At 44.4% G+C, this 15,223-nt stretch overlaps 1 protein-coding gene across 2 annotated transcripts; it reads right to left on the bottom strand.

Moving 5' to 3' along the window:
• Positions 1 to 1,143: 1,143 nt before the first annotated feature.
• jcada (junctional cadherin 5 associated a) lies at positions 1,144 to 14,410 on the bottom strand. Of its 2 annotated transcripts, none has more exons than XM_072451124.1 (6): positions 14,270 to 14,410; positions 10,915 to 11,245; positions 9,491 to 10,231; positions 6,727 to 8,887; positions 4,983 to 5,865; positions 1,144 to 2,576 (listed from the first exon to the last, which is right to left on the bottom strand). In XM_072451124.1, the coding sequence occupies exons 2-6, from the start codon at positions 11,169 to 11,171 to the stop codon at positions 2,542 to 2,544; spliced, it is 4,077 nt and encodes a 1,358-aa protein (XP_072307225.1). In that variant the 5' UTR covers positions 11,172 to 11,245; positions 14,270 to 14,410; the 3' UTR covers positions 1,144 to 2,541. The 2 variants fall into 2 exon arrangements, with proteins under 2 accessions (XP_072307225.1, XP_072307227.1); XM_072451126.1 differs by lacking the exon at positions 14,270 to 14,410 and adding an exon at positions 14,080 to 14,186.
• Between the last annotated feature and the right edge of the window lie 813 nt (positions 14,411 to 15,223).

Raw genomic sequence — 15,223 nt, 5'->3', positions numbered from 1 at the left:
TCTGAACACATTCACACCTGACCGTGCCTTTTGAAGAAGACAAAGATGAAAAGAATAATCATGCAAAGACCTTTATTTCTGAAGACTGCAGCTCAGTGCACAGTACTGTATGTGATCAGTCCAGACAATACTGTGTAGACTCCACTTCTTTTTTCACAAGGATCTAAAAATACATAGTTCTCATTTAAATATGCAATATAACGTTTGAAATCAAATATACAATATAGCAAATATAACATTATTATTGGATAAACTATTATAATAGAGTACCAAATACACCTGTGTGACTTCACACATCCCATGCACAAATAGAAGGAATGCAGCACATACAAAAGAAGCTGTAAAGACCTCTATATGAAAATAGAAAATATTAAATCAATATGTGCACCAGGTGTCTGTATGAATTCTGCAGTACAAAAGTGAGCAGAGACACAGAGGTACTGGGTTCACTGTGATGAAGACTCTCCCAACAGCCAAACTGGCCCTGGAAACCGGCACACCGCTATCAAACGGCCACTTTCTCCAACAAACAGCCATTTTCTTCAACAAACAGCCACACTCTTACAGCCACTTTCTTCAACAAACATCCACACTCGCCAATAAACATCCACTTTCTTCAACAAACAGCCACTTTCTTCAACAAACAGCCACTCTCCAACAAACAGCCACTTTCTCCAACAAACAGCCACTTTCTTCAACAAACAGCCACTCTCCAACAAACAGCCACTTTCTCCAACAAACAACAGCCACTCTCCAACAAATAGCCACTTTCTTCTACAAACAGCCACTTTCTTCAACAAACAGCCACTCTCCATCAAACAGCCACTTTCTTCAACAAACAGCCATTTTCTTCAACAAACATCCACACTCTTACAGCCACTTTCTTCAACAAACATCCACACTCGCCAACAAACATCCACTTTCTTCAACAAACAGCCACTTTCTTCAACAAACAACAGCCACTCTCCAACAAATAGCCACTTTCTTCTACAAACAGCCACTTTCTTCAACAAACAACAGCCACTCTCCAACAAACAGCCACTTTCTTCAACAAACAGCCACTTTCTTCTACAAACAGCCACTTTCTCCATCAAACAGCCACTTTCTTCAACAAACAACAGCCACTCTCCAACAAACAGCCACTCTCCAACAAACAGCCACTTTCTTCTACAAACAGCCACTTTCTCCATCAAACAGCCACTTTCTTCAACAAACAACAGTCACACTCAGTTACTAATAGCAACACAAACCAAGTGCCACATCATGTGCCAAACCAGCAGCTACAGTTTCCAAATCCATTGCCACAACTGTTCCTAATCTGGACTGGCCCAGCCAAACGCCACACACAGCAGCAAGCCCAGTGCATAGCAGAAAGTTCCATTTGGTAAATACCTGTCTTTACTAATATTGCTACCCCATATACAATGAGTTTACCATTTACAGTTGCGCATACAATGTATCACACTGATATGTTATTAGTTATTGAGAAGATAGTGTTAATCACAAACATTATTGTGTCCAATCTACATATCACACTCAGTATCAGGTTTCTATCAGAATTATTGCCATAAAATATATATTTTAAAAAGTAGAAAATAATGTTGAATGAGTGAAATGCTTAATGGTTTAAGCTTTACATTCAACCTATTAACCTGACTTATCCACAGCAGAAGTCCGTACAAGGAAACACCACTTCACCAGCACCCGAAGAACTGGACACTCAAATAGCACAGATATGCCACATGGTTGACTAATGCCACAAGATGAATTCATAAACACACAGATACCTCCAGATCCACCAGATCCAAAAGGGTTAGGCTTTCATATTTTTTAATAGCATAATTTAATTTCCAAATGATTCAGCTTCACACTGGGTTTATAATAATAATAAAAATATCATTATTATTATTCTTAGGTTGTGCTTTTGACGAGCCTTCCTTCTTGAACTATTACTACTTGAGAAGAAAAGGTGGTGGAGTACTTGGAGCACATGAGGTGAGGGCCAACATAAATGAGACTGAGTACAGACACCACACACTCTGTATAGGACAACAATATTGCTGTGAGTGAGACTTGAGGAGCACAGTGTTGATCATTTCATTACATTCTCTATCACACAAAAAGGATAAAGAGCAGGGAACACATAGTAGACTCTAAAATGTAACACTGATAAGAAAATATACATTTCTTCAGCTGAATAGTACTTCATAAGTCTATAAGAAAATCTGTCATGTACATTTGGGTGGGATAATACTGATTGTGATGCAATACTAGAATGATATTTTCTTTTCTACACTGACATGTAAATATTCAAAAACAGAAGCACGTCTACATTCATTTTCCACACAAGCTCAAGGAGAAGCCAAAGTGCAGATGGAACACTGACATTTGTAAAAGGAAAGTTGGGACGTGCTGAAGGCTTGGAGCGCCCCCTGTGGCCAGCACATGTAGAGCATTTGTGAAGAAGAGTCTGGACCCAGTGAGACCCAGAAGGACCAATGGTCATTCCACAGTGATGGAAGATGTTCCTCTGAGCCGGGCCTACACTCTCTCCACTCGGCTCGGGTCGTAGGAGTCTGAGGAGGAGAGAACACAAGTCACTGTAGTCAATATATAGTCTCCATTAGCTGAGCCACCCTGGTGTGAAATGACCTCGGTGAGTATATGATATTATGGCAATGGCAATCCATCAGAAATGTGCTGAAACCTGACAGTAAATGTTTTGGTCGAGGTTCAATTATTGCATGAAAAGCACTGCATTCTTTTCTCTTATTGCAGCCTTTTATAGTTTTATTAATTTAGTTTCAGCTTCTTGTCATAGGCATCATTTTGAGGCTGTTTCACCATTTAAAAGATGTTTTGTAATAAATTGAAGAGTTGTTTTTTTGTTTGTCTACACATATTATTCATATAAAATAGATGGAATGATATTTTAATTAAAAAAAATTAGGACCTGAAATAACAGGCTGAAATCAAGAGATTAAAGAACAATAAGTCTTGTAGGAGTATAAAAGTGTAAAGCTTTAAAAGAAATACTACTGCTTTAACAACTTTTCACGCAGCACTTTAAAAAAACAGATTGGAATTAATCTCTCCATCCTGAATGTGGATGTCGTATATACACCTCAATGATGTCCAAAAGAATGGAACAAATACTCCCAAATTGAATTCACAATGATCAGACAGGATTTATTAACGACAAACACAGGATAACAAGAGGATCTTTGCACATAATGAACATACAAAAACAACAAAATTAAGCTGTAATAATTAGTTTGGATGCTGAGAAAGCTTTTGAGTCTGTCTTAACTTAACTATTTATTTATTTATTAACAAGGAACAAGACCAGAGAAGATACATGAAATAAAAATGAATTAAAGAAATACAGAAATAAGGAAGACATCCAAAGAAAAAGGCACACAAATTCTAATATCGTATAGTAATATCAATCCAGTTCTTGATCGCCGGAGCAGTTTGTGTCATTCATTTTGTTCTTTTCCCACGCTGCCAGAAGTATGCTCCAAAGCTATTCATTTATTGTGTCCAAATTCATAGTTCTGAAATTGAGTGAGATGATGATGTCAAACTTAGTCTGCAATCCCTTATTTATTTCACTCCAATATTCCTGATATAACTTAGATATTATTCCCCCTGAAAGTTCTGATTTATATGACTTAATAAAGATTTCAGTCAGGTTATAATGGTTGTTGCTTTGTTTAATTTCTTGATTAATGCTGAACAAATTTCAAATAGATAATTCAATAATAAACATTTCTGGCGTTCTTAAACATCAAGAATTGAAATGAATGGTCCTGGAAAGAGGGGTGAGACAGGGTTGTGCTTGTTCCCCCCTCTTGTTCGCTTTGTACTTGGAACCATTGTCGCGATATATTAATTATCAGAAACAATCTGTGGTGTTACAATTGATGGGATGGAAAATAACATTGCTTGTTATAAGGAGGATGTTCTATTATTTTTGACCAAACCAGAAATGTTCATATGTGATGTATTTCCTTCATAATATTGGTCCAATGTCTGGATATAAACTGAATGTACAAAAAAAATATCAAAAACTATACCCTTCCTTTTTTTCACTATAAAGAATGCCCTTGAAAAATTGAATCTATTCCATATTTACGTCTAAGTCAAAGGATTGAAACCATAAGAATGAATGCTTTGCCCAGATTCCTCAAATGATCTATTCCATTTTACATCCCCAACCAGCTGTTTCATGAATGGAATCAAACATAATATGTATGGCAAGACGAAAAACCTTGTATCCAAAACTCTAAACCTATCAAAAGAAAAAGGAGGACGGGGAAAAATTACTTATTATTTCAACTCATGTTTTTCCATAACACCATGTCAAAGTGCTCATTATTCACAAGGAAATTCACAAGGCAAAATGAACAAGGCACAGCAGTTTTTGACTCGCTTTTAGAACTATGCATTTGGGCCTCAAAACTCCTGCCATGGACACAATATATATTACATAACATAGTAAATGGATACCTTTGGCAGCAGGAAAAACGAAATTAATTACACAAACCTCATCAACGACCAAGGACTGGACGGATGTAGTAACAGACATTACGATACATATTTTTTATTTTCAAATTTTCAAATCAAAACTTTAAAAAACTTAACTTACAGCCCTAATGTCTCATCATTCTGAAACCCATGGAGCTCCAAAACAACAATTGCACTAATATCCACTTTTGACAGGTCTATATTTACTGCCTTTAACTTAACTGGTGAAAAACATTGGTATACATATGCGTGAAAGGCCAATTTGTATACACTTAAAAAAATAGTGAAAATAAAAATAGTGAAAAGTCCCATCTGTGTCTATTATTAAGCTGTTTTAGATCAAATTGTGGTTAACAAACTGTAAAATGATGATCGACTTTGGTCATAATTCAATACTAAGTACCTCAATATACATTTTATCACCCTGAAATCCATAGTAAGGATGCACCTACCAGGAACCGTGCTCCTGTCCGGCGCCTCCATGCTGCTGGTGCTGTGGCGGGGCAGGCTGATCTCCCTCTTGGGGACACAGCGGGGTTTGGGGAGCAGGGCGGGTTTCTGAAGCCTGCTGCGTTGTTTGGGTTTGGGCGGTTTGGGAGGCGCCACCCGTCTGTCTCCACGTTCTGTTGCTTTGCTCACCTCTGGCCCCGCCTCTCCAGTACCTCCCTCATCTCTCAGCTCCGCCCTCCCTGGATCCTCTGTTGTCAGTTCAGCTACATCTTTGATTCCCTCATTATTTACTAGTGCAATAACCTCCTCCTCCTTTGACTCCATTCCCTGTATCTGCTCAAAATCCAGGTGGTCTTCTGAATTGTCTTGCAGTTCATCTATTGCAACTTTCTCATTGATTTCTTCGCAGCTTACACTACGGACATCCTCACTTAACATTGCACATTCTTCCAACTGCTTAGTCTCTTCTTTCACCAATAAGCTCTGCTCTTCTGGTGGACTTTCCAGAACGTCTGGGGTTAATTCTATGTTGCGAATCAATGGTATGGAGGGAGGACATTTGGCGGAATCGTTTTCGATGTTTCCCTCCTCCTTCTCCATGTTTTCCTCCTCTTTCTCGATGTTTCCCTCCTCCTTCTCGATGTTTTCCTCCTCTTTCTCAATGTTTTCCTCCTTTTTCTCGATGTTTTCCTCCTTTTTCTCAATGTTTCCCTCCTCTTTCTCGATGTTTCCCTCCTCCTTCTCTATGTTTTCCTCCTCCTTCTCGATGTTTCCCTCCTCTTTCTCTATGTTTTCCTCCTCCTTCTCGATGTTTCCCTCCTCCTTCTCAATGTTTCCCTCCTCCTTCTCGATGTTTCCCTCCTCTTTCTCTATGTTTTCCTCCTCCTTCTCGATGTTTCCCTCCTCTTTCTCTATGTTTTCCTCCTCCTTCTCGATGTTTCCCTCCTCCTTCTCAATGTTTCCCTCCTCCTTCTCGATGTTTCCCTCCTCTTTCTCTATGTTTTCCTCCTCTTTCTCTATGTTTTCCTCCTCTTTCTCTATGTTTCCCTCCTCTTTCTCTATGTTTTCCTCCTCTTTCTCTATGTTTTCCTCCTCTTTCTCTATGTTTTCCTCCTCTTTCTCTATGTTTTCCTCCTCCTTCTCGATGTTTCCCTCCTCCTTCTCAATGTTTCCCTCCTCTTTCTCGATGTTTTCCTCCTCTTTCTCTATGTTTTCCTCCTCCTTCTCAATGTTTCCCTCCTCTTTCTCTATGTTTTCCTCCTCTTTCTCTATGTTTTCCTCCTCTTTCTCTATGTTTTCCTCCTCCTTCTCAATGTTTCCCTCCTCTTTCTCTATGTTTTCCTCCTCTTTCTCTATGTTTTCCTCCTCTTTCTCTATGTTTTCCTCCTCTTTCTCGATGTTTCCCTCCTCTTTCTCAATGTTTCCCTCCTCTTTCTCGATGTTTCCTTCCTCTTTCTCAATGTTTTCCTCCTCTTTCTCGATGTTTCCCTCCTCTTTCTCGATGTTTCCCTCCTTTTTCTCGATGTTTCCCTCCTCTTTCTCGATGTTTCCCTCCTCTTTCTCGATGTTTCCCTCCTCTTTCTCGATGTTTTCCTCCTCTTTCTCGATGTTTCCCTCCTCTTTCTCAATGTTTCCCTCCTCTTTCTCGATGTTTCCCTCCTCTTTCTCGATGTTTCCCTCCTCTTTCTCAATGTTTCCCTCCTCTTTCTCGATGTTTCCCTCCTCCTTCTCAGTGTTAGACTCTACAATGTCTTGCTTTGCTCCTTTGTCAACACCCAGGGCTCCCACTGGAACAGCAATGCCGAGAATCCTCGCAGCTCTCTGCTCGATGGACTCGTTTTCGGGGATACCTTCTGCACATTTGACCTCATACAAGTGGCTGAGGTCCTCCGCCGGTAGAGAGTTACTTTTCTCCTTTATTAACAAGTTCTCCAGGTGCTCGTCAGCTAATGTTGGCTGGTCACCTCCAGGACATGACTTGACCCGGTTGAGCTTGTTGACATGCGGTGAACACTCTCGTTTATGAGAAGATCGACTGCTCTCACTCCGGCTCCGGCAGATTCTCAAACTCACTCCTGATGTATGGTGCTTATGGCTGGTTCTAGCTTTAGACTCTTTGTTTACCTTGTGCTCGTGGCTATCTTTGCACATGTTTACCGTGGCTGTAATATTTTCCCATGAGAGCTCATCTAAATGTTGATACGGTGGAACAGAGCTTGATCGTGGTGCTGGCTCCATAGGTCCAATCTCGGTGTAGACTTTGAGGCCGACATCTCGAAGCATGGACTCCTGAGGGACTGGGATGTCCTGTGGGGTTATTTCACTGTCCAGAGTAAAGCCAGTGTGCTCTTGTGATGGTAGGACGTTTTCATTCTGGGGCCGGTAAACCGAACAGCTCGTTTCCGTGTCCACGTCAGCAGCGGAGGTGAAAGACTTTGAGCGCACGTTAATGTAAGCGGGTTTCACTAAATGCATCTCTTCCATAGACTGCGCCCCTGACTGGTGCACATTGTGTTTCTTCCTTCCTTTCCTGGTCGCAGTCAAATTGGCCTTTTTGCTGATGGTGTCCTCCATCTCTTTGTTAATGCTCTCTAACTCACCAATGTAATCGCTTGGCCGTCGGTCCACTGGCTTTAGCAGAAACTGACCAAAGCTGACATACTCAGCGCTGTCAGCTGAGGGCTCTGGGGTGCTTTGTGTGGCGCAGGTCACAGGTTGCCTTTCCTTGTTGGAGTCTGATAATGGAGGAAGTAGTTCTGGAGCAAAAGGCCCCTTATATGGAGCTTGGGTCGGACTAATTAGAGAAAATGCACTATTGCTGGAAAGCTGGAGGTTTTTCTGGTCCTTTAGACAGTAGCCATTTGCTGATGTACTGTCTGTGCTGGTGCCTGGCACCGCCTGAGTGGGTTTGTCCTCAGGTTCTGGACTCTTGACTAACGGTGACCCTGTCTGGGTTTCCTGGTTGCGGTACTGGTTCCCAGGCCATGAGCGGGAGTACACCTCCCTGCTGTCATTGGCCTGAAGAGCCCATGCATCAATAATCTCTTTTCTGAGAGGAGCCCTCTTATAGTTCCTCAGGGAGGAGGTGCCACTGGTGTCAGGTTGAGGGCACTGGCTCCAGATGGGCACTTGGTTGACCGACCTACTCCTCACAGGACGGCTCTCCTTTAGGCCCACAGCAAATGTGTTTGGGATGGTGTGGTTTGTGGTAGGGTCATTGTTGTTCTGGTCTGCAGAAGCATTTTTATTTAGGTTTGTGGGAGTGTGGACTGGGACAGACACGAGGCAAAAGATTGTCTCACTGAATCTCCTCTTCGGGTTCCTGTTGTTCTTTGTTCCAATGTCAGGCCTTATCTGTTTCACTTGGGTGATGGTTTCTAAAAAGCCTTGCTCTGACTTACACCTCAAACCTGAGGAGGACACTGGCGCATGGAAAGCTGAAAAGGGAGATGTTGGACGGCCATGTTGTATTTTGTGGTATCGGTTATTGTAGTTTTGGTCAGTTGCTGGGATGTTATCTACAGTTTCTTTGTGCAAATGTCTGTGCCACCTGGTATTGTCACTGTCAAACTCCCCATATGCAGAATCATTAAGCACAAGTGAAGTAGGTCCCAGTGGTGGGGGCAAAAAGGCACTGTTGCCGGAAGCTGGCTCGGACACGGTGAGGCTTGGAAGCTCCTTGCGAATGTGGCGGATCTTGTCAGAGTCCGTTAGAGAGTTTCCACCTAATGATGAGGAGTGATCAAAGGGGAGGTACTGGATTCTCCCTCCTGGCCTGTCCTGGGTCATGTAGACAGGATAGAGCTGCCTGGAGTGGGCCGTCGTGCTGCACCCTCCGACATGTGGGGGGCCCCAGTGAGAGCCATCTGGAGCCCTGTGCAGCTGCTGGTACATGTCCCCTCTATACCTGAGCAAAACACAAGCAAGACTATCAGCAATTGCTCAAAAGTACATGCACTTGGCTGTGATGGGTGGTATTTACGTGATACATGTGTCACATTGTGAAGTAAAAAGTGCATTAAAAAGTGACAAAATTGAGATGATTAAATCATCATTATGAAATCAGCCATGTGTTATTATTCTTAATTGGGCATTAAGCTTTAATAAAGAGAACTAATTTGTTGCATACAAATGTGTATTGCAATTGAATTGACCAGATATAACATTTCTGGAAGATGAGTGATATTTTATCAATTTACATCAACTGTGTTGATCACTGGACATTCTTCTTGATCAGGACATTCTTGAAAAAGAGAATCTTAATGAAGTTTTCCTAGTTAAATAAAGAGTAAGAGAAGTAAGTACAAATAAAAAAACTGTACCAAGGTCAAGTTTGTCCAAAGTGGATTCTCTCTTGTGTTTGTCTGCACGGCTCACATCTCAGCTTTTTTTCATAGAAGGACATTTTACAGTATGTTTAATCAAAGTGAAAGGTAATATTTGATTCCTACCCATCATTTGTCATAAAAATATTGCACAGTGAAAATGAAATATAATATGAATAATTTACCTATAGGTTACTTCCCCATAATCCCTGCAGACCCCTTCCATTATGGGGGCTCTCTTGTAGGACGGAGGAGGGTTGTACCCTGGTGGTCCACAGTCCTGTGCAAAGTAGTCCAGTTGAGATTCTGCTGTTCTTAACCTTGGGAGTGGTGTTCTTTCCCTGGTCAGGTCTCTCCCAGACAGCACCTCACAGCTGCCCCTGATCTGCTGGTGCATCTCATATGAGGGTGGCCTGGGGGGGCGTGTGAAGCGTGGCTTTGGTGTGATTGACAGTGGGGTTGCGCTAGCAGGTCTGCCGTTGTCTGGCCAGCGTGGTGCTCTGTACGTGTTCTGGTGAAACGTCGGCACATACTGCCGACAGTTTGTCTGCATCCTGGGAAGGGACTGAGTTCTGACTTTAGTCCGGGGCAGCACCATGCCCTCTGGTGTCCTGGTGAGCAGGCGCTGCTCACCTGCTGGGTGCCACTCCTCTGCACCCAGGCTCTTGCACTTCTTCTCAGCCGTCCTCCAGGGCAGGAGCAGCTGACTGTCCCTGGAGCTGGGCCTCTGTGACCTGGGACACTCCTCCAGAGGCGCCGGGCCCCTCTCTTCAGCCCTCTCTGGCCTTACATAAGTTCCCTGTCGACTAGCAGCGGCTTCTTTGTAGTCTGTGTAGTCTAGCAACACAGCAAAGTCCTGCCCTTTCCTCCTCCAGTAGGACACATCCTTTGGCTGCAGCTGAAGACTGCGGTTTGCATCACAGAACCTAAAAAGCAGAGAATTTGATGTGATTTCATTTTTGGGTAACAACTGGACGATTTACATATCATCAAATTAACACTACATGGAGCTAGGCTGCAAGCAGCTTCAGGTTTATGTCAGCATCTAAAAAAAACGGCTTTAGTGGCACAGATGAAGCTGTGGGCAAATTTCTAGAGCAAATATGTAGCTCCATTCTGACACATGCCTAGATAAAACAAAATAGGACACAAAAGGTCATACCTTTTATTAGTTTAGTTTATACATAAGTTTAGTTTAGTCTTTATTTGAAGGGACAATGTACAGCTCATGTTATTAAGCTCCTAAAAATACAGGGATGTTCCACACCATATTATAGCTAAATAGCTCATTTCCATGTCCCCAGTCAACAATAAGAACAATTCATAATATCCACCGTATGCAAACACACTCACACAGCATCACAGTATTTACACATTTCACATTGTATTAGTGAAATACAGAAAATGGTACATACATTTTATGTACCATTTTATGTATTTCACTATTACATCAGTCGATAGATGACGTATTATAACAATTACATTTAATTTAGCTTTACTAGTTGCACAAAGAATTTTTGTATCAAGTAAACCAAACAACCAACTACAACTTTGAGAATGTAACTAATCGTAATTAGCCACATGTGAGGAGACCACATCAGACACTCACCCTGCGTCGTTGAGGCGGCCTTCCTGCCTGGACTGACTCCTGTCCCGGCTCCTCTCCCGGGTCCTGTCCCGTGTGTGGCTGTGGTTGAGGGTGTAGCTGCAGAAGCCATTGACTGTGCGGGGCCGTTCCAGGAGCTGCTGGTGCCTGCTGTAGGAGGGGGGAGAGGCTGAGGGGGCGGGCCGGGCAGGAGGGCCGGAGGGGTTGTGTTTGGGCCGCTTGTATCCATGAGAGATGAGGAGGTCATCCACACTGTACATGGTCACATCTGAGGCAGGTGGAAGAGTGGCTCCTCAGTGCAGCAGCAGGATCAACGGCACCGCAGGCTCCATGGCTGGACACAAGAAGATGTCACATACTAATGACAAGGGCATGAACATACTGGTTATTCACTAGTTATCACCTAACTGCCTGCATCAATGTCATGTTCAAATACACATAAATCAATATCTAGTTCACAAACGATGCTTTCTCGTTACAAACAAAACACTGCTGCTGCTCTTGTGCATCTCAATTACCATATCAGTTTGTGACAATGAGAGCTATGTCTTCCTGTTCCAAACATGGAAGAATTATGAACAATGGCTCCGAAAAAGAGAGAGACAAACAGAAAGCGGGAGAGAGAGAAAGGAGGGATGGAAGAGTTTGTTCTGCAGAGTGAGGAGGAGATCTATGACGTAAATCACTTAGGACACACATATGGAGCACATATGTGCCACAGAGGCGTGCGCTGGATAACACGTCTACCAATCACACTTTTATTCATCATTATTCACTTTAATAATGCCTTTCGTTGTGTGGCAGATATTACTTTAGTCTCATTAAGAGTTTGAGGCATGAGGCACAAAGCCAGAGTACTCATAAGGAGAACTTTCATCACAAACTCCAGCCACTAACCATGTGACATCCGAAACCCAGGGCTCGGCGCTTCCTGAGGAAGGGCGCTGTCGCGGCGACACGGGGGTTTTCATCAGAGACCTCAGGTCAAGTCAAGTCCCACTGGGCTCAGACTGCAGTCCCCGGCTCTTTGAGGTTCCATGCAATAGAATATTTAGTGTAAGTGCCAAGCTATGTACAAACAAAGGAGACTTTGAAAATTATAGGCAAGACAGAATTTAATTTTAAATTGTGCAATATAATTGCAGTGCATCTTCTTGAACATGGTCCAGATCATGGTTGATGGGAAACAACTGTAACTATAGCAAACCACACAGACATGGGAAGAACAGTGAATTACACTTGTCCTGAATGAACTGACTTTTGAATCAGGTCTGCAGCTGCACAGTATATCCAACAATGTGCGCCTATTATTATGCAAATGATGCAATATAGCCAATAGCACATAGATCACAGATATCAGGCTTCAGCACCATAAATCAGAACATATGACAAAGGCGAAGTTTGATACACTATGTGTTTTCAAGAGCCATTTCAGTGTCATCAATTATTGTCATTACTGGCTGTGGCAGTATAGCTTTGGTGTATTTGTTTTGGAGCTGTTACAGCCGCTTTGATCAGTCACGCTGCCATGACAAACGTCACCCTGCTCGCAGAGACTGCAGCTGCCTGGCACACACTCCACATATAGGGCACATATGAAAGCAATGGAGCATGATGAGCAGCCCTTCCCCTCCCACCTGCGTCAGCCCTTCTGTCACGTGACCCTGCCGAGCCATGGCGTCACATGACATGAACGCAGCTCTGAGGGGATCCCTGTAGCAGCAACAGCGACAGCACAGCCTGGCCTAGAAATGATGCACACAGACACTGGGACTGATTTAAATGGCAACAGTTGCATAACATCCTTCAACAGCAGATTGATGTGAGTGTGACTGAGGTGGAACAGGAGCCACACACAATGTCCTGGACTTGGAGAACATGAAGATGATGCTCAAGTTCAAGAGGCAACCACCTGCACCACATCTGGAACAAAACCTTTAGCTCACACTTGACAAAACCACTGAGGGAGAACTGCAGCTATTCCCCTTGTACTCTTTCATGATATTGGCTTAGAAATCATTTTGTGTTGGGATTTGAAGGTGGCCACTGCACACAGAATAAAAGACCTACATATAATAGGAGTGAGTCCATAGTCTGGGTGCTGACCGCTGAAGGCCAAAGCACCCATTGCAGTGAGTTATGGGTGACAGTAGAGCAGATCAGCAGTAAGGAGCACAGACAGCAGATAGTGATGGGTGGAATCTTGTTAGAGCTGTTTGGGGCTGGAGGTGTAGGAGTGGGCTTTTTATTCGGATAATTTTTGTATTGTTCTCCAAACTGAAGGTCAATGGAGGTGGAGAGAGCTGACATGTGATCCCAGGGCCCGGTCCAGACAGTGCAGGGCTTACATGCTTTGTAAATTAGTTTCCGTGCTAAGCTGATGATGACAAGTAAAAAATTGTAATAATTCAGGCCTAAATGAGTGAGTGTGCTGACACCTGTCTATGTGTCCATATATCACACAGAGGCCTACATCAGCAAGACACGATCCCCTCACCTCTGCCTCCTTCAAACCCACACAACACCTTTCACAGAGAACAGGGAGACACTGGATCTGTACAAGTCTAAAAGGCTTTACCTTAGAAATAAACTTTATAGTGCAGAATAAAGCGAAACGACTTTCTAAGTTTGAAGTCCAGCTGTCTAAAACCAAAGAGAAGTCTTAAAGCATCCAACACAGACTGTTTATCTCTGCATACTCTGTAGTGTAGTGACGGAGCACAGGGAGGAGGGCTTCCAGAGAAAAACAACAGGAGAAGTCGGAGTGACTGAGTGCCCTCTAACATCTGCAGCAGCCCACACTTGACCCTCTGCTCCCCGTATCCTCCCGTCTCCTCCCGTTGACAGCTGCGGGGCCCCACTGCTCCGCACAGCTCCGCACATCCAGACAGGACCGGTCCAAAGCGCACATGGATGACCTAGTCCAGATGAAAATAACAGCGCCGTGTGGGCGGTGCGGGCCATCAACTTGGACACGCAGCAGTAACAGCAGAGCCGCCGCAGCCCACTCACTAAACTCATCTGTTTTCATCACATTAAAATAATGCCAGTGCGCGTTTTAGCCGGAGTTTGGCCTCTGTCCACGGAACAGGGCTAGCCTAGCTGCTAACGCCAATCTTTTAACCTTCAGCTGAGAAGCGCGTCCGCACACATCTCTCCTCCGCTCACCTCTATGCGACTCGCTGCGCTCCACAGCCGCATCTCGGGCTCTGAGCTCGGGCACAGAACTCTGCCTGACGCCGCTGATGCCGCTTCGGAAACTAAAGCCGTGTCTGGCGCTGCTCCAGCCCTGGTCCTGCAGCACGGAGCACATCCACAGCCTCACGGACCTAATGTCCCCGACACGCGCGGTAGTTACCTGCAAATGCACGCTGGCGTCAAGAGCCGTCCTCCGGTGATGTGTCTCCGCCGCCACCGTGGACTCTCCGCCGTGTGGACTGCCCTCCTCAGGAGCACACCCCGCTGTAACAGCCCCAGTCCCAGCTCCTCCAGAGCTGCTGGAAAACTGCTCACTCACCTCTGTTTGCAAACAGCCACCTTCAGCACTCTGTATCTCATCACCGAGTATGAGGGGTCTGTGAGGGTATCACTGAGGGTATGAGGGTATCACTGAGGGTATGAGGGTATCACTGAGGGTATGAGGGGTCTGTGAGGGGTCTGTGAGGGTATCACTGAGGGTATGAGGGTATCACTGAGGGTATGAGGGGTCTGTGAGGGTATCACTGAGGGTATGAGGGTATCACTGAGGGTATGAGGGTATCACTGAGGGTATGAGGGGTCTGTGAGGGGTCTGTGAGGGTATCACTGAGGGTATGAGGGTATCACTGAGGGTATGAGGGGTCTGTGAGGGTATCACTGAGGGTATGAGGGTATTACTGAGGGTATGAGGGGTCTGTGAGGGGTCTGTGAGGGTATCACCGAGGGTATGAGGGTATCACTGAGGGTATGAGGGGTCTGTGAGGGTATCACTGAGGGTATAAGGGTATCACTGAGGGTATGAGGGGTCTGTGAGGGTATCACTGAGGGTATGAGGGTATCACTGAGGGTATGAGGGGTCTGTGAGGGTATCACTGAGGGTATGAGGGTATCACTGAGGGTATGAGGGGTCTGTGAGGGGTCTGTGAGGGTATCACTGAGGGTATGAGGGTATCACTGAGGGTATGAGGGGTCTGTGAGGGTATCACTGAGGGTATGAGGGTATCACTGAGGGTATGAGGGTATCACTGAGGGTATGAGGGGTCTGTGAGGGGTCTGTGAGGGTATCACTGAGGGTATGAGGGTATCACTGAGGGTATGAGGGGTCTGTGAGGGT

The sequence above is a fragment of the Eucyclogobius newberryi genome, unplaced genomic scaffold, assembly GCF_026437365.1.
Source record: "Eucyclogobius newberryi isolate DKJ021-1_F unplaced genomic scaffold, fEucNew1.0.hap1 SCAF_18, whole genome shotgun sequence".
Classification (NCBI taxonomy): Eukaryota; Metazoa; Chordata; class Actinopteri; order Gobiiformes; family Gobiidae; genus Eucyclogobius; species Eucyclogobius newberryi.
Note: the sequence above shows the minus strand (reverse complement) of the source record. Positions and strands in the feature narration are given on the sequence as shown.